Source organism: Crocodylus porosus, unplaced genomic scaffold (genome assembly GCF_001723895.1).
Source record: "Crocodylus porosus isolate Cpor-Errol unplaced genomic scaffold, CroPor_comp1, whole genome shotgun sequence".
Classification (NCBI taxonomy): domain Eukaryota; kingdom Metazoa; phylum Chordata; order Crocodylia; family Crocodylidae; genus Crocodylus; species Crocodylus porosus.
The window spans coordinates 39703236-39722612 of record NW_017728918.1 but is presented as its reverse complement, the minus strand read 5'-3'; the positions used below and the strand labels follow the sequence as shown (position 1 = coordinate 39722612).

Sequence of the window (19377 nt, the reverse complement as noted above, 5' to 3'; positions counted from 1 at the left end):
TGGAAAAAACAGGGCAAGGCATGGTCCTGGACCATGAGCTGAGGCAACTAGAGGCTTGGTTTTCCACTGGTATCATATCAGAGCATCTCTGTGATTGGCCCTTTCCCCAGTGCTGAAGCAGGCTATCTGCAGTGACTGGGACCTGAGCTCCATGCTAGGTAAGTAGGGGATAGGGGGAGCTGGAGGAGTGATTATTGAAGGTGCAGGGGACCATGGTCGGGGCAGCTTGGGAGGGGTAGGTCTTCCAGCTGCCCCCCCCCCCCCACATGGCTCTAGCTCTACTGCACGGCCTCTGCCACAGCACACTGCTGTTGCCTGGCTCGGCATGGTGTGGGGCTGTGTGCTTTTGGGCAGCTCTGGGCTGTCACGTGGGGTTGTGCACCACCTGTGAGGACCACTGGCCACACTGCCCTGGGTCCTATGTGCATGAGCCGTGCACCATTCAGCCAAGTTTCTTCTGTGTACACATGAACAAGGGCGGTGTGGTTGGCAATCCCCATAAGTGGCATGCAGCACTGAGTGACAGCACAGAGCTGCCAAAAAGCACACAGCCCCGTGCCACACCAAGCCAAGCTGGGCAGCAGCAGGGCCCTGTGGCAGAGGCTGTGCGGATACCTGGCACCTGCGGCTGAGCTGTGCTGTACCTTGCCATGCAGCGGGGCTGTGCCAGGAGGCCAAGAGTGTGGTTGTTGTTGCTGATAAGCTGTGGGGGAGTTGGAGCCAGGTGGGGGGTGAACAAGGAGGCTGTAGCCAGGTGGGGGGCATATGGGGGTGGGTTGCAACCAGGTGGGTGGCATGCAGGGGGGCTGCAGCTGGGCAGAGGGTGTATGGGGGGGACTAGAACCATGCAGGAGGCAAGTGAGGATGCTGCAGCCAGGCAGGGAGCACACGGCAGGGCTGGAGGCAAGTGTAGAGGCTGCAGCTGAGCAGGGAGGTGAGCAAGAGGCTCCACCTGGCCACAGGCCAAGGAAGGGGGCTGGAGCCATGTGAGGATGTGGTTAGCAGACCCACCCCTCCCGAGCTGCCCCTCCATGGTTCCCTGCACTTCAATAGTCCCCTCCTGCTCCTCCAGCTCCCCCCACCCGCTATTTACCTGGCACAGAGCCCAGGTCTCAGTCACTATGACTCCAGTAGGGAACATGTTGCCCCTGTGGGGGGATAATCCATGAGGAATGCAGGGGGCTGCAGCCTTCAGGGGACAGGAGACCTACCCCTTCTGAGCATCACCTTCTTATAGCCCCCTCCACACCTACACTCTCCTACAAACCCCACACCCCCAATCCACCCCCAAAAACCTCTCACCCACATTCCTGGCCCTGTGGGGCAGAAGTGAGGAGAATGGGGTGGGGGTAAGTTGTGGGTTGAGAGTGAGGGGCAAGGAAAGGGGCAGGGCAGTGGCTGCTCAATGCTGCACATCCTGGTGAGCGAAAGGGGTAGGGGGCAGGTCTGATATTTGTATGACAGAGAAGCCCAAAGTCAATGCCAAACTGTATGGATAATTATAATTAATTTTATTATGATTATGTTAGGGTTATATACTGTTAGGGTTCCAAGTTGCTTTACAATTGTAAATATATCCATAAAACATTTCCCAACTTCTCTTTCTCTCTCTCTCTCTCTCTCTCTCTCTCTCTCTCTCTCTATATATATATATATATATATTTAACAGTCTTTTGTTTTAATTGTAGAGGAATATGGATTTTTGGAGTATTTTAAAGTGTAAATTTGTGGGCTTTTTAAAGAGATTTTACAGGTTTTATGTAGGGAATATTGGAATCCCTGCTATTGAGGCAAGTGGCAGGACCCAGGCAGAAGAGCCTGCTCAGGACCGGCACCTGGGACCCAGCTGGAGGCACTTGACCTCCTGGCCATTTGAGGCCAGGAGAACATGCTTTGTCAGTTCAAAGCAGGCCACTACAGTGCCACACTACAACATCTTCCAGGTGATAGCTGCCTGGATGACTGGGCAGAGGCACGCATGGCAGTAGTGCCACACAGAAGGAAGCCACAGCCCACTGTGGAGCCACAGCCTACTGGCAGCTGTCCCAGAGGGGCAGGTGCCTCTACTGGCTGTTCAGTCTCCATCTGGGTCTAGTAGGCATGCAGCCTTGAGGCCACATGCTGTCGCAGATGTGCAGCAGGTCACAGCCAGGCAATAGCCCTCACTGCCAGACTGCTGCAGTAGGTAAAGAGTGCAGGTAACTCTCAGTGCTGCTTTAACAGTCCAGCTGGCATAAGGGCTAGTGTCACCAGACACCAACTGGTATCTGGGGACAGTCCCCAAAAGCTCTGAAGAGCAAGTAGCCATGAGCTAATTACCAGCTTTTTATATTGCTGGGACCAGCACAGGCAGTTTTTTATACTTCTTGGGCCAGCACAGGTGCTAGCCCTCAGCTCTAGCTTCCTCTAGCTGAAGATTTGGGATGACTAAGGCAGGGTTATTTTGCCCCAAGTGGCACAATTTGCCCCACACCAAAGTGAATGCCTAATGAGGTCATACAGTCCATCTCCCAGCTTAAGGCAAAAAACTCACTGACCTAAAGTTACAAGACAAATGAAGGGCTGAGATTGCTCTATCCTGTAATAGGTACAAGGCTAATGGGCAGATGTAATACACAGTGTTACTAGTCAGAAGTGCTAACTAGTGGGGTATGTGGGGGTCTGAGGGCCCTGTTCTTCCTCAGGAAGAGGGCTGCACCTGAAATGTGGAAAACTTTCCGCATGTCCCTCATCTTAGTCCTGCCCCTGGCATAAATAAAAGTCGGTGCTTATGTTACTAGTCCTTGTACACAAGACACATAGACATAACAACACTGACTGCAACATCTTGAAGAATCACAGTTACTATAGTATAAATAACTTTTTCTTTCTTTCATTGATAAATATATTAAAAAGCACTGGGCTGAGAATCAGCACATTCAGTACCTTACTAGAAATATCCCCATTGTCATGATATCCCATTTAATATCTGGCAAACTGATTTTACATGATGTTAATTTTTAATCAAAATGTTATGTGTTACTAGTTAAATGTTTTAAAGAAGTCCAAATGTCTTAACCAAGTGTATAATATCATCACAAAAATATATTAAGTCTCTTTGACATGATCTAGTTTCCATAAAAGCATGCCCATTGATATTAATTCCAATTTCATCCTTTCAGTCTTTAGAAATAACATTCTTTGCTGTCTGTTGCATAACTGTGTTAACTTAATGTCAGTCTAACAGTGTTTGTGTTACCCTTTTTGTGTTACCCATTGTGTTTACCCTTTTATAAAAAAAAGGTTATTTCAATAACCAATGAAAAAGGTTATTTCATTGATGCTTCATTGGTTTCTTTTTCCACCTGGAACTTCTTGCTTGGCAGAGCTTGAACTAATAAAGAGACTTGGGGGGAACATTGCTTTGAGGAGAGCCAAGACAATTACCAGGTGCAAAAGGAAGGAGAGAAGTGAATCAAAATTCCTTATTTCCAAATATTCCATCCTTCCTACAAGAATATACATATGCTCATACAAAACTATTGAGGAAAGGTATATTTATTCCTGCTGTTGTATGAAGTTAGGAATTATCCTACTTCTAGAACTTCAATAGACCTAGCTGTTAATTTGTTGCTTTGTTGCAAGTTCATGTGTAGCTAAGGAGGACCTAACACTCGATTATTCAAAGATCCACTGGGATGGAAAGACTCATTTTGCAGCACATTTTCATTTGAGTATCTCCAGAGCCCTGACCTGAATGTCAGGTTATATGACCCAGACAATTATCTGATGAATGATCCAGCAGGATGAAAAACCAAGAGTAAAGATTTAACATAGGTTTATTTCGATTTCATGTCATAGAAAACAGAAGACCTTTTGGAACTTGGTAAAGTAGTGATGGAGATTACTGTCTGTTTTTTAAAAAACTGAAAAACCCAGAAAAGGGGTTGGACCAAAACTAAAACCAAAAGAACTTCTTCAGCTATATGGAGCAATAGAAATCCAATATTTCAAAGGATTAGTTATATTAAAATATGAAAAATGGAAAACTGCTTAGTTGTATTCTTGTTATCCACCCATATGCTCTCCTCCAATTTCTTCTTTTCTTATATTGCAGGTGTATTAAATATAGAGAAAGCATGTTAACTTTTGAGTTTATAAATGTAAGCTATAAGTGAAGACAAAATCAGACTTTTGATATACTTATTTGGGAAATTTAAGATCAATAGTTCTGGGAAAAAACAAAACTTTGAGAACACTTGATTATGTTAGTTGATTGGTTTAGATTGCACACTTTTACATAATGGTTACTTTAAATCCATCTTTCTTGTGGTTTTGTTCTGGAGATACTGCTATACCTATTATACTGTCATCCCTGACAGCACAGACGTTATCTGCATAGTCAAAGCATGAAGACTAAAGTAATATCTGAAAATCCTCTCTTCTGCCACCCTGAGAGAATGACTTTTCTTCTCTGAAAAAATGGTACTTTATGTGCAACTCCATTATTGTGACCCTAGAAAAAGGAATAGGGAATAGTAAAAAAAAATGCAATTCATTCTTAAGTGGACACTGAGGTTAAAATAAAGCTATAGTTTAGATTTTTATGAAACAGGGAAAGAAAAGAAAAAATCTGGGAAACCATTTATCACTTTAAGGAATTTATTGAAATACAATTTCCATGTTGCAGCCTTTAGATATATTATTATTTTCAGAAACTGAACATGACATATAGCTAAATTAGTCTAAACAAATATGAAACTGACCTGGCTAATTTGCCAAGCAAAAACATATGCGTTATGAAGGAAAGTAATTTTTTCTATTTTGATCAACAAATTGTTCACTAATAACACTGTTAAAGGACACCAAAAACTCTGCTATTTTTGACTTGATGATGTCCCTTTAATGAAAGAAAATATGTATTATATGACTTTTTTACTGTCAAAGTGAATACATGCTTTTTAATTTTTCTTCTACAATTCAGAAAATACTTGAAGAGATGCCAGCATGCAAGTACATGAGTAATCCATTTTAAGTCAAGTACCTTGCTGAATTTGGGATGGAATAATGAATATTGTAAATATTTTAATCATTTTGATAACTTTCTATAAAGATTTAGAAAATGTAACAAATGCTAGATAACTACCAAAGTGGAAAAAAGGATTTCATCCATTCAAAATGTTAACTAAATAGGAGTTTGAAGTAATATTAAAGGAAAGGGGATGTACCAAGCAACACAAATGTTTGCCTAATAAGGTATAAATAATGCTTCCCATTATAGCATTATGGGGGAAACGAACCACTATGTCTACTAAATTGAAAAATGGGAATCTTTGTGTCCTGTTCCAAGTCTTTCCCCCTCAGGGCAGTGAAAACACCTTATTCCTCCTTGTTTCTTCCTTCCTTGTGTGATCGCAGTTGTGCTCTTTCACTTAGGAATGTTAGCAGATTTTACTATCTTAAATGTCTGGCTTGAGTCTGGCAGGAGCCTGTTAATGATGACCTTTGTATTATATCCAACAATCCTGGCCTGTTGAAGCCTTCCTCCATCACCTCTGAGATTTCTGTTATGGACAGGGATCCTTTTCACACTTCTAAGAGTTCTGGAAGGCTACAGGTCTTTACCAAGACCTCAAAACTGATCTCTAGAACCAAGGCTGAAGCAACTAATAACTGTCAAGACCTCCTTGTTGAACCCTATTTCATAACCTAACTTTTATTACACAGGTGATGGAGGCCCCGAGTGTACTGGAGTTTGGCCATGGTTAATAGAGAACTCCTAGATTACAGTTAGACAGATTGGGTAGACATGATGGCATCTGCATACACAACCCCAATTTTTGTATCCCCTGCCTTGTATCCAGAAGTGGATGTCTCCCCATTCTCTACCTCTTTTGTTTATCTCAGCTTCATCCTGGTGTTCCTATGTGACCAGATCTCCTTGCCCTCCCAAGCTTGATGTTCCCTGTCTATATCCAGTGCATCACCCAAGATGGTTTGCCTGTATAACCATTATGAAAACAGCTTTACATGTTTATGCTCTATAATATTCACTTTTCTCATCCTCATAGCCTGCCCTGATACAACATGGTTCTACTTTTTTTTAAACACAATGCCTCTATTGCAGCTTGGATTCATTACCAATTTATTACATAATATTGGATTCTATGTAGCTATAAGGGTGGACTTAGTTGGTCATGATTTATGGAAACCCATAATACTTGTTCCTTTTCTGGGGTTATTGCAGAGCATATTTTCAGTACACCAAGTTGCAACCCTTTTTCAATGTCTCTGGGACTTCTTACATTGCAGGAGAAAGGATGGGGTGGTACCTTCAATATTAACTCATTAAGAAAGGCATAAAATTTGGTTGGTGACAGCCTATTTTATCAGATGCTTCTCTCTAGGACTTCTTGTTAAAGTTCTGCTTATTCTTTTTTTCCACATCCCTGTATTTATAACTCATAACCCTAGGACATTTCAGGACCTCTTCATTAACCCCCTCTAGTCCCAGCCAACATATTTTTAACCAGTCAAGAAGGAAATTTTTTGTAACTGTAGTCAGGTCAGACCAGGCCAGGTATGCTAACATTTTAACAACAAATGGTACTACCTGCAGGTGTCAAAGCCAAAAGCTGGGCAGCGGGAAATAGCTTAGCAACCTTTATTGTACCAATAGTTTTTGGCATAGGAGGTGAGTACTAGTCCTTACCCCAATGGAGGAAATGACACCAAAAGACAAATGCCATGGCAGGGTGGACTGGACTCTCCAGTTTGGTTAGCAGCCAGTCTAGGAGTGAAGCCCTGAACAGTGGGTGGATTGAAGATTTTTGTACTGGCAGGTCCTGCAGCCAACCTAACTCCAAATGTAGCTTCTTCCTTTCCTCTGGGATCAACCAGCTAGGCTGAGAGGTACATAGATATATGGGCAACTCAAGTGTCCCCATAACAACTGCCCAGGCCATTGTAGCTAAAACTGAATGGCGAGGACACTCCGTCTTTGCTACTTGCATGGGCACAACATGGAAGGGGGCAGTCATGGGTTATAAGATTAACTCAATTCACATAGAGTAGAGCACTAGGGGTCATTTTTGTTGGTGGGAAGAACCAGTTGTGTTACAGTAGTCAGCTACTACTTGCCTTAAGCTGGGCAGCACCCAGCCAGCAAGGTGCTGATAGGCCATGGTCTGCCTGCTTTATTTGGTGCTTGGATTTTGATCAAAAGTCAAGCAACAGGTGGCAAATCAAGTACTATGCAACAAGAAGGAAACCTTCTGGCTGGGAAGATGAAATGTCAGGACCACGTATTCTGGCATGAATGACAATTTAGAGGTGTTAGACAAAGTCCAGAAGACTACATTGATTGACCGAGAGCTGCAAAAACTTAACATTAACATTGCAGCCTTGCAGGAGGCAAGCTCAGTCAACTCAGGCTCCATTCATGAGACCACCTACACCTTTTTCTGGGAATGCAGGAGTGCAGAAGGCACTTGCCTACATGGGCTTGGATTCACAGTTTGCAACAGGTTAGTCAAAACCACTGCAAAATCAGATCACATCATCTCACTCTGGCTGCAGTCAACTGGAGGCTTTGTTAACATCATTAGTGCCTATGCACCAAATTTACAGGCAAGTTTAGATGATAATGATAATTTCTATAGTTCCTTGCACCAAGTCATTGAGAACCAACCATCAAACAAGAGACTTCTCCTCCTAGGGGACTCCAATGCTTGAACAGGCACAAATCACAACTCTTCACCAGCCTACCTGGGACACCATGGCATTGGGAAAATGAATGTAAATGGCTAGTATCTTCTTGAACTCTGCACCGTAAACCTCCCATGTATCACTAATACTTATTTTGCGAGCAAAGAGGGCTAACAAGTATCATGGTCTGGCCACTGGCATCAGTTACACCTCATTATCACACCGAGAAAAGACTTGCCCAGCGTACTACACACCCACAATTATCACAGTGGAGATTGTGACACAGACCACTTCCTTATTGTCAACAAAGTTAAAGTGATACCAAAGAAGCTACATAGAGCCAAGCATACGAGTCAGCCAAGAATTAACATATGCAGCACAAAATTCCATAACAAGTGCCTTGACTTTCAAAGGACAGTTAAGCTGTGAAAGCAATAACTGAAAACACTTTAGGAACTTGGAGTGGACTAAGTGCAGTCATCTAAGAAACAGCCACAGATGTATTTAGAAAAAATACGTTGTCAAATAAATACTGGTTTCAGGCACACTTGGAAGAGATGCTACCATCTGTTGAAGCCAAAAACACAGTCTACTTGAAATGCAACCAGAATCCAACAGAAAGTTCCAACACTAAGCTGAAGCATGCCAGGAGAATGGTACTGAAAACAGAAAGGAACTGTGCAAACCAGTACTGGACTGACCTATGTCAAAAGTTACAGTTTGCCTCAGACACCATGGAACCTGCAAGTTATATATGATGGCTGGAATATGCCCTTGGCACAACTGTTACCAATGTCACTCCCTTAAGTCTTAAGATGGCAAAGTACAAAATCACTGATAAGAACAAACAGATATCATGTTGGGTAAAATATTACTTAGAGCTTTACTCCCATGAAACAAACATTTCAGAAGAGGCATTGAATCAACTTCTAACTTTAAATGTACTGGAACAGCTAGAAAAAGAACCTGTAGCTGCAGAACCTAACAAGGCCATAGACTTTCTAGCAAGTGAAAAAGGACCAAGGGAGCATGGTATCCCAACTGAAATTCTCAAGTGCAGGAAGGCTAACCTACTACCACACATTCGTCAACTCCTAGTGTGCTGCTGGAAGGAAGGTCAAGTACCTCAGGAAATGTGTGATGCTAAAATCATCACCCTCTACAAGAACAAGGGAGACAAAGGTGACTGCAAAAAATATAGGGACATAAAAATATTTCCTACATGTGTGTTGTGAGGATCATCAATACATTAAAAATTGTTAGGCATTCCAGTACTATGATGAGTGAGACCAAGTAAGCACCTAAATCAAAAGTGATTAGAGCAGACTGAGCAGGAACCTACAATGGTGGGGAGAAAGTTAATAATATTTTTGTCTTATTTTGTTTTCAACTGTGCCACACCATGTGCAAACTCTCACATAACACACACATTAACATTCTGATGGTACAGAGACTAAAAACTTACTCCAAGTTGCTGCTTCTTATTTACATAAGCACAGTTTTTCTTGCTCTGAAAAATGTTGACAGTATCTTGCAAGCATGGCGAAATCTTAAGCATCTCTGATCCAGTTAATCTATAAGGTTAATCTCTATCCTGGCTACTCCTTGTGAACATAGTAATTCAGATCTGTACACTTTTTTCTTCTTCTTTTTTCTCTCTTTTGACGTAATAAGGAAATGAAATTGTTAACTCTGGGTTTATTTATTTTACTTGCAAGCCTTGACTTAAAAGGTATCACATTTTCATTGTGAACTAAGATCTCAAGACTAGAATGGCAGAAAACATCTTAGATAAAAGTTCATTCTTGTTTTATGTTATGACTTAGGTTCATGGTAAAGCATTATAATAATTTAGTGGGAAAGGGATTCATTGCACATGTACTTGACTGATGTGTGACAATATAGTAGGAAACAATGTCATTTCATGTCACTGAACATACTCTGATATATATATTTCAAGTATATTACTATATTGTTGGATCATACTACCTAATGGCAGATCTTAAAAGCTGAAAAGAATCCATAAATAAAATGTACTACAGTGGTCACTTTTATTGTATCTTTTGGCTACATCAAAGTGGAGGTAAGAGACACAAAACTGACTTTTACAACACCTTTTAAATCCTGTCCCAGATGCTTCCTGGCTGCCAGGTTAGTCCCTGTTATAAAGTAGAGCAGTCTCAGAGATGTTTTTCTTTATGCTTTGCTGCTCAGATTCAGAAGGGACAGGTACCATGGAAATGCAGGGAATGGAGGCACAGTCACAAAATGTTTGATCATCATAAGAATGAATGTAAGAAGAGTGGATAACTTGTGACTGTTATGTCTCTGGCTTACTAAAATAAACTTCCTTAATAGTTCATGATATTGAGAAAACATAGTGAGTTTCTTTTCAGCTTAGAAAAGTTTAATGTGTTACTGTGTCCAAGAGATTTAATTTTTATGCCAGGATTGCATACACTGGTTCATCCTAATGTTTTATTCTGCTTAAATTAATTTGTCTTTCTGTGGAAATGAAATGTATCAACTGGCTTTGTTCACTTTGATTCTTGTGCATTCCCAACCATTTATGTTAAAAAAAAAAAAACAACCCCCCCCCCAAATAAAAATTTGGAAATTATTAACTAAACCTGCAAAAAAACTATATTTTTGCTAATGCCCAGTTCCTAGTCTTTTAGGCAAGGAGATTTTGGGTGATATCTATGTTAATCAGAAGAAAGAACACCTAGGATTGATGCTTTTTGGTATTGCTGAGTTGGAAGTAACCTAAATGAACCCAAATGTCCTCTGTTCCTTGTCAAAGAATATCTCCTCTTAATGCAGATGATATATTGTAGACAAAATCTTCCTTAATAATGGTATGGCTGGACAAAGTTGGTATTTATTTTCCATCAAGATCAAGGGAACTATATAAGAAAGAGGGCAATTATCGTTTATGGAAAAATGTTATTAAAATGTTGTGGTATGATATGGCTAGTACACTTCTATGGTTAAAATCATTAAAAGATAGCATAATATTTACTTAAATGTAAGTTTGGCCATTCATTTCATAATGAAGGCAAAATAAACTAAACTCACCATATTATTTTAATTACATTATTTACTCACGTTTATGTTGAGGTTTTTCCCCTCAATAAGCAGTGGGGGGAGGGAGCCTCTCAGCTTTGTGTACAGCAGGCAGCTGCCTTCCCCCACCCACATTTCTCTGAAGCTTCCCACCTCCTGTTGCCCCCCTTCCTCGCTTACTGTCAAGCACATCTCAGCTCCAACTTGGGCTGGATTCCTTCCTTGGGTTGCACAGAAGACATGAAAACTCTGCCAGTGCAAGGTCAATCAGCAGCACCGATGTACCTGGAAAGGAATAGAACCTGAACAGTCTGACAGAAAGCAGGGGAGAAGAAAAGACTCTAGGGAGCAGCAGGGGGGCAGAGATTAGGATGAGTGGGGGAAGTCCAGAGGCTGTGGGGTGTTGGTGGTGGTGGGTGCAAGTGGGTGCAGGAAGATTGGGGGGTTGGGGCAGAGGACAAGGGAGCTACCTAACCCTCCCCAGCTACTGCTTTCCCTGCTGTAGCATGTTGGAGGAGATTAATTTAAGACAACCCTCTGATAATTAGATTCTGTACCTGGAAAATTATAACTATTTTTTTTTCCATTTATAGAATCAAATTATTGGGGGGTCATCTTAAATTCAGGGCCATCTTGGATTCAGGTAAATTTGGTATATCATGTTTGTAGGTCAATGTCGGTGACCTGTTTTAGGTTGGAGATTAGATTAGATAAACATAAATGCTCCATTTGTTGGTAAAATCTAGGAATCAGTCTGCGTTCAGAGAGGATCATCAGTAAATCTTCTGTGTGAACATTTGTTTCTAATCTTCCAATTTAACCTTTATTTAAATGGTACCACTTTCTAACACTCAAAAATCCTGGTTGATATGGAAAATAATTAATTTGGTTCTTTAAGTATCCAAGCTGAATGTATGAAAAGGCCACTGAATTGTAAGGGTATTTATCTTGGTAGCATCATTTCTAAGCTGAACATGACAATAAGGCATAGATTGTGTGTTTTATCTATCATGCTTGTTTAAAATATACACGAAAGTATAGATAAGCACATTTTGGATTCTCCATAGCACAGTTGCATTATTTAAAATGTTAAAGGTTATTACTTGTTGTTGTGGTGTTTTAAACGTGATGGGATATAATTAATGTTTCCTGCAGAAAGTATAATTCTTTAACATGTTGTGAGTTGACAGTGAGGCACGAAAATGTCAGCTGAAATGAATAAGAAAATAATGGTGCTACATGGCTAATCAGAAATTATGTTTAATAATAGTCTACCAACAAAAAAAAATAATGGAATGTTGCCAGCAGAGCTAATACCGTTCAAACTACAAAAGTTATAATTTAAAATCACCTAGCAACTATTTTAATACTTGTTTCAATTTAGCGTTCAAGTAATATATTTTTTTCTTCAAGAAAGGCTTGAATTGAAGTCTGGTCCCCTACCAGTCACATTATGCATAATCCTACCTTATTCATAGGTTAAACATTACTTCAGAACTGCCATAATTCTTTCCTTGAAAGAAAACACAACAGCAGAAAAGTTCTTTGATTAAATTCAGAAGTGTATGATCATCTCATCTCAATGTGTGGGGGAGTTTAATCTTGTCATTCTTCCCACATTAAAAGAATATGCCCCCAAAGTTGGTAAATATTGCTAGATTACAACCAAGATGAAAAGTCTCTTCCCAGACTATTGCAAAACACTACATGAAAGCTGGAAACAATTGAATATGATTTATGTTAATATTTTGGGTAACCAGAGGAAGCTGATGTTTGAATTTGAGCTGGAGAGCTTATTTGCAAACTTCATGAAGTTCACACAGCTCTAATGACTTAGATCAAAAGAAGTCTAGGATTGAATGAGTACAGAGAATAATCCTAAAGGAATGAAGTTTTTTATTGCTACTTTAAGTAGGTTAACAAAACAACATTGAATAGCTTTTATTTTGATGTTCTTCCCTTTGCAGCTTTTCTGTTAGGTATGAGTTTATGTGAAAAGGAACTTGTAGCTGAGACTGCCTCAGAACAGCATCTATTAGCTAAAATAAGTTCCTTTTCTCATTTATCTCCTGCAGTTCTTCCTGCAAATGGTGAATTAGGGCATAGCTTGAGCCAAGTTAAGGTAAGGTGCAGAATTCACTTAATGTAAAGTTAGTCACTTTGGTAATTAGTTCTTTGATTTAGTGTTTGACTGGAGACACAGCAACAGTTAGATAATGTTTGTAACTAGTGCAAGATAACATAAACAGCCTTCTGAAGAATTAAATGAAACATATTTTCTTTACACTGATAATAAATAAAACCAAATATTATTCCATATGTGATTGCCCAAGCAGAAGAAAAACACATAAAGCTGCCTAACCCAGGTTTTGATGTGGGGAAATGACCGGGTGCAATACATCTGATGCAACATGCTCTGTAATAATACTCCCCCATAATATCACGCAAAGGGACTTTACTGCTCTATACCTCTTCCTGGCTGTTATAGCAGTTCCAATTTATTATAGCCCTAAGGCTGCCCTGCAATGAAGGAAAGGTAAAGAGCCCTAACTGTAGACTTCATTTTACATTTTTTATAAAAATTTAAAATACACAGAAATAACATCAGGAAAGACATTAGCCCTAAATACCTTATTCTGCTGCCAACAGAGTTTTGGCCTGGGAGACAAAGGTTTATACTTTGTAATTAGAATACGCTATGCAACAAGGACTAAGTAAATGTGAAGCATTTAGTCTTTCTTGTTGCCTGTAATCTCCCCCACCAAGTGAAGCTTATTCTTTATCTCTGCATTCCCAATTTTGTCCCTGTAGGTTCTTGCAATTTCCTGGTGTGCTTCCTTAGTGGCCTGCCCATTTTTCTATTGTCTGTATGCTTTCCTTTTGCATTTAAGGGATTCTAGAAACTCCTTGTGCAGCCACATTTATTTTTTACTGTTCTTAGAATCATAGAACATGGCCCGATGAACACACATGTACCACGTGCATGTATTTGCTGTGGCACAACTAGCAGTGGCACATATTTGCTGAGACACATCTGCCCATTGTTGAAGAATCCAGAACCTTCACACCAACACCACCACCTCAGCTTCTCATTTCCTCCTACAATAGATTGGGATTCCCTTCCCTTCATTCCCTTCCATAGGGAGAACTGTTGAGAATATCACTTGTGTACCTCAAGCTCCTTAACCCTCCTGCCTAGAAACTGGAGGTCTCCTCTGGTCGTCTCAGTATCGTTTCTGGCATGGTTGTTTGTGCCTGTATGGACATGCAGGAAAGGGTAGTGGTTCTGAGGGGGTGGATGAGCTCTGATAATCTCTCTCTGATATCTTGAATTTCAGCTCCAGGCAAACAACACACCTTCCAGGTCCACACATCCGAGGACAAATTGGTGCTTCTGTTTCCTGCAGAGGGGAGTCACCAACCACCACCGCTCTTTTCTTCCTCGTTTTAGAGCCCCCATTCTTGAGGCCACGCACTTCCTGCTTTCTAGATTTTAGAGTCCTCTGGTTCTTGCCTGGTGATGTCCTCTTCTCTGCCTTTCCCTCAGTTGCTCCTCCTCAGAGTGCTCATTGCAGAGGATTGGTAATTTCAAAGAGCTCCTTTTGAATTCTGGGGACACTGTTTAGTAGTCACATCCTGCCACTTTTCCTCTTCTCCTTTTGGCTTCTCCAGTGCCAGCCTCTCATACTACCTGTACAAGTAATCTTCATTTTCCTTGATAACACAGAGAATGAATAGCCATGCATCCAACCTTTGAATTCTTGCCTCCATGGCAAATAACAGGTTGCATTTGGTGGAAATGAAATGGCCTTGACCTCTGGAAAAAACACAAAGGTGGCATATCCCACACAGGTCACAACTGCTGACTCTGCCTCCATTTGTGCCTCTTCTGCTCCCTGAACACCTTTGTGTAAACAATCAAACAACCCCCATGTGAATGTGCAAACATGTGTAAAGACACACACAGCCTCCTGCTCCTTGGCTTCCTATTACGGTGAACTCCTTAAGCAAACTTCATATGTTTGCTGCCCTCTGTTCACTTCCTAGATAGACTTAGATTTTACCCTTTCGTAACAGGACATCTTCCTGTATATTAACAGAGGAATTACATATAACTTGCTCCAGTTACAAATAGTTGCAAAAGTCCTTTGGATTTATTGGCATAGGACTGGGACATAAGTTGTCAATAAACATATGTGATGTATCATTTACTTATTGTACTCTAATACTGTGTCTCTGGCCACATACAGATGTTAGGTTTCTACCTGGAGTATCATAATTTTTCAAGCAGAAACTAGGAGCATATAAGCATTCATTCAGTTTCTCCTGCAGGAAATATCCCCTCAGTGAGAGAAAGATCTTCCAGGTTAACATCTGGAAACTCTCTCACACAAATGAATGCCTGTATAGTCCCCTCCCAGTCTGCTCTGGGATAGCAGGGAAGGATCTGGGCAAGGTTTTCTGCCTTTTCCCTAAATAGGTACTGCCCAGTCTGGGGAACTATTTGGGGGCTTTGCCCTGCTGCTCCCTCCACTACAGTTCTGGAGACAGAGTGGAGAGGGGACTGCTCCCTTCCTGTTCCCCAGACCCTGGTCTGGATAAGGTGCTGGGAGCCTTTCCCTGCCACTCCACTCCTCTGTGGGACTGGGAGGAGTAGTACATTCACTGCTATCCATATCTTCCCTGGAATGGGATTGTGCTGGAGGTGAGAAAAGCAAGAGAGCGGGGTGGCTGCAGGCTGAATGTCTGTATAATGCCTCTCCCAGAAAAACTTTCAGTCATGGAAGTTTCCATAACTGCTACCACTAGAAATGAATGTCTGTTCATGGCCCTGGCTGTGGACAAATAGTGTTTGTATTTTGTGCTAGTGATATTAGTTTTAAAGGTAGATTTCAAAAGACAGGGTTTCTTTATTTATTGCAAGCTGAATATTATAAATGTATTTGGTAATTACATATGGCATATTAAACGCATAGTTTATCCCCATAATATATTTTTATTAATATTTATGAATACAATTATGATTATTTTTATGATTATCCAGAAGTTGACGTTTCTTCTTAATAGTATAGGAATCAACGTCATAAAAATATTCTTTAAAGTGTGTCTTAATTTAAATTAATACAAAATGTCATTTCTGGGTTCCATATTTGTTGTAGTTCAGGGGTTAAAGCTAAGTGTACTGAATTTATGAAGACAAGGTTCTTTGTGTAAATTCAATATCTTTTATTAGACCAACTCAAATACTTAGAAAAATTCTTCTTTGCAAGCTCTTGGGTACAAAAAGAAAGCTTGCAAAGGAAGAAATTTTCAACTATTTGAGTTGTTCTAATAAAAGATATCAGATTTACCCAAAAATCTTGTCCACCTATGTCTGTAGACCAACATAGCTACAAGGTACGCGCTTGAATTTATGAAAGTATTTTTAATACATTTTTAAACTGCTATAATAACCAGATCTACAAATTGAATTTGGGATTTGAGATGAAAATCTATTCTTTTTTGGGTAGTGCATAATCAGTAAACACTAGAGGTGAACTTCTGTTTGTGGTTATACCAGGGAAATCCCCTTATATATAAATTATATCTTTAGACATATCAGGTTTCAGTGGGAGTATGCTGATATAAATTTGGCCCAAAGGTTAGAATATAGAGAACATTTCTTTTAATGATGAATAAAATGAGGTACAATCCATCTCTTTCTTTTACAACTATACTGGATTTATAAAAATCATTATGAGTAGGCATAATTTTGAATATGAGTGGCCACAGCTCTGCTCTCCTGAAATTGTTTGAAAAACTATTGGCTTTAGTGATCCATGAATGTGACCACTGAACAGGCTAGCTATTCAAGAACATTTCATATCTACTTTGCAGAGTCAAGCTACTCTTCAAAGAGAATGTATTTCTAATTAAAGCAATCTGTTTCAGCCATCTGGAGTGAAATTTCAAAAACATTTCAGTTCCATTTCCAAAAGTGATGTAAGTATTTAGGAGTCAGTGAAATTAAAATCTGTTCAATGGAAGCTTAGGCACTTAAATTTGAAAGAGTGATTCCAAATATACATTTGACAACAGCCGCAAAGCTCAGTAAGTGCCTGAATTCATTAGGCATATATATTTTGTAAAGCAAGGGTCCCTAGGAATCTATTCTAGGGCTTCTGCCCATGTTCAGAAGTGATTCAGATAGAAAGCTTCAGTGCATGTGCATCATGGTGCTTCTCCTGCCCAAGCTCCATTGTAATATACTGGAGGCAACCCAGGTGCCTGGAAAAGTATAGAGTGGCAGGAGGAAAAGAAAGAAAGAAAGGCAAAACCACTAAATTTTCATAAATAATATTGATGCTCAACTCAAAGTAGCAGTGATAGTGCTCATTTTTTGTTTTCCAGTTCTGAGTCCTTCCAAGAGAGGTTATAGTACCTAGGCTGTAGACACATGCTCCCTCTTGCTTAGTCTCAGAAAAGTTTTGTGTGTTTACCATTTGGAAATAATTGGTTCAAAAGAGAAATATTCCTGGTACCAGAGACCGACACCTCAAACTTTCCCTTGACAGTGGTATCATAACAACAAGGCAGACTCTGCTTATTCTCTAGGCCCCATGACTTCTAGTCTTAGATGTGCAGTGGCCAGCTTCATCAGGTAGGGCAGAACATTCCCTCACTTAGCCTGTTCTCCAGGATGGTGATTAGGATACTCTCTTGGGAAGTCGCAGAATAGGTTCACATTTTCTCAGGCTGGGGAGGGCTTAGGATCCAGACCTCACATATCTTGCCTGAGTGGTTTAAAACTATTAGTCTATTGGGCCAAAGGTGGGCAGCTCCACTAGCATGTGATCTTCAGAAATCCAATAGGTGACTATCCTTGGAAGTGACAGGTATTATGAATTACAGATAACAGAGCTATCTACCTGGATACAATCAGTGATGCGCATAAGCTCCAGAAAGAAGCACAACTTCAGACACATACCTGTACTTAACATTTTCTACTGATCACCTCTAGATGTCTCCAGACTTTCTGAATTATCACTCAGAGACACTTACTGCTTGCTGTTCTCTATGGAAAATGCTTAGGTGCCCAAGTTGTAATCTCTCCATTGACTGCCTTAACTAATCAAATTGAATTGTCCTCCAGAGCAAGGAGGGCTAATACTTACATGTAACAATGCCTAGTGGTAGGCACCTGAGAAATCAAATGGAATCTTTTCCTAAATCACTTAGGTAAGTGTTTTTGAAAAAATTACTAATGATCCACAATTATTTTCAAATGTTATTTCTGGGCATCTTATTCAATATTTTGAAGGATGTTTTTCTTTGGTACTAAAATATAAATAATATGCAAATATGATTTTCTTAAATATTTTGTTTGTCTTTTCCAAATTCAGAAATTGAAAAAGGAGGCTGTGGAGACCCAGGAATTCCATCATATGGAAAAAGGACTGGAAACAGTTTTCTGCATGGAGACACTCTTACCTTTGAATGCCAAGCGGCTTTTGAACTAGTGGGCGAGAGAACAATTACATGCCAACAAAATAACCAGTGGTCTGGCAACAAACCCAGCTGTGTTTGTAAGAACGGCTTTATTTATTTCTTTTTTTCTGTCTGCTAATTTCTTGACCTCAGACTGTTCCTTCTCTTGGCACTTGCAACTAACCAGCAGGAAAACATTTCAAAAGACTTTGAAGACTTGCTCAGTGATAATAACTCTTTTAGATGACTTAGTAGTAGCTAATTTACAGGGACCACCATGTAGGGCTATTTTAGAATATTCTTTTTTCCTCATTTTGTATTTAATTGAAACATTTAATACTTTTAATGTAAATGTTTATTGAATAAAACTCCAAGAGCTGTGTAATAGCATATAAGTGGTCAACAGGACTTTGGAGCATGGAACTAGCAGTATATAGTACTCTGCATATCCACATCAGTAACGTGTTTTTTTTACAACTTAATAAAGTTGTATAAAGAATATAAGCATTATAAAGGTATCCAGCAGTGAAGTAGGAGAGTTAAGATCCATAGATGTTATTTCTTTTTCACGAGTAAAAAATATTTACAGTGAAGCTTCTGATTTGGATAGGTTTGAATAATGACATGTTTATTAAAGTTCTGAAGTAAAATAGTAAATATTTTCCAGTGGGCAAGTAACCTGTATCTTTTTTCTGTGTTCAGCACTTTTAGATAAACATAAATATATAACTGTTTTGCAGCTTTACAAGAACAGCAAGGATCTGTTTGTTCTGCTGCCCATCCATAGTTATTGTACTGTCTTATTTATTTTCCTGTATGTCAATAATTTATATTGGTGTGAACATAGGTATACTGATACAATTGCACTCACACTGATGGGCAGGATCATTTTAATTATCCCAGTATATATATCTTTGAACTGGTAGAACCTTTATAGATAAGTCTAGGTCCCGTTATCTGTGTTTCCAAATTCTGCACACAATTCAGACTCAGAATATTAGTAGAACCATTGCCCATGTTCACAGTGAATTGTTTCCCTACATTGAAACTATCATTACGGCTGTTCAAATGAATGAGGAAAGAGAGAGAGAGAGTGTGTGTGTAAGTGTAAGTATGTAAGTATGTATGTATGTATATGTATATATAAATAAAACATAA

At 39.9% G+C, this 19377-nt stretch overlaps 1 protein-coding gene across 1 annotated transcript in view; it reads left to right on the top strand.

Annotated features, from left to right (window-relative positions):
- The window catches only part of CSMD1 (CUB and Sushi multiple domains 1), a 1867828-nt gene that overhangs the window by 1293014 nt on the left and 555437 nt on the right, over positions 1-19377 (top strand). Inside the window, exon 13 of the mRNA XM_019538151.1 lies at positions 18135-18317. Within this exon, the coding sequence (XP_019393696.1) occupies positions 18135-18317 (183 nt within the window). The remainder of the gene's footprint in view (positions 1-18134; positions 18318-19377) is intronic.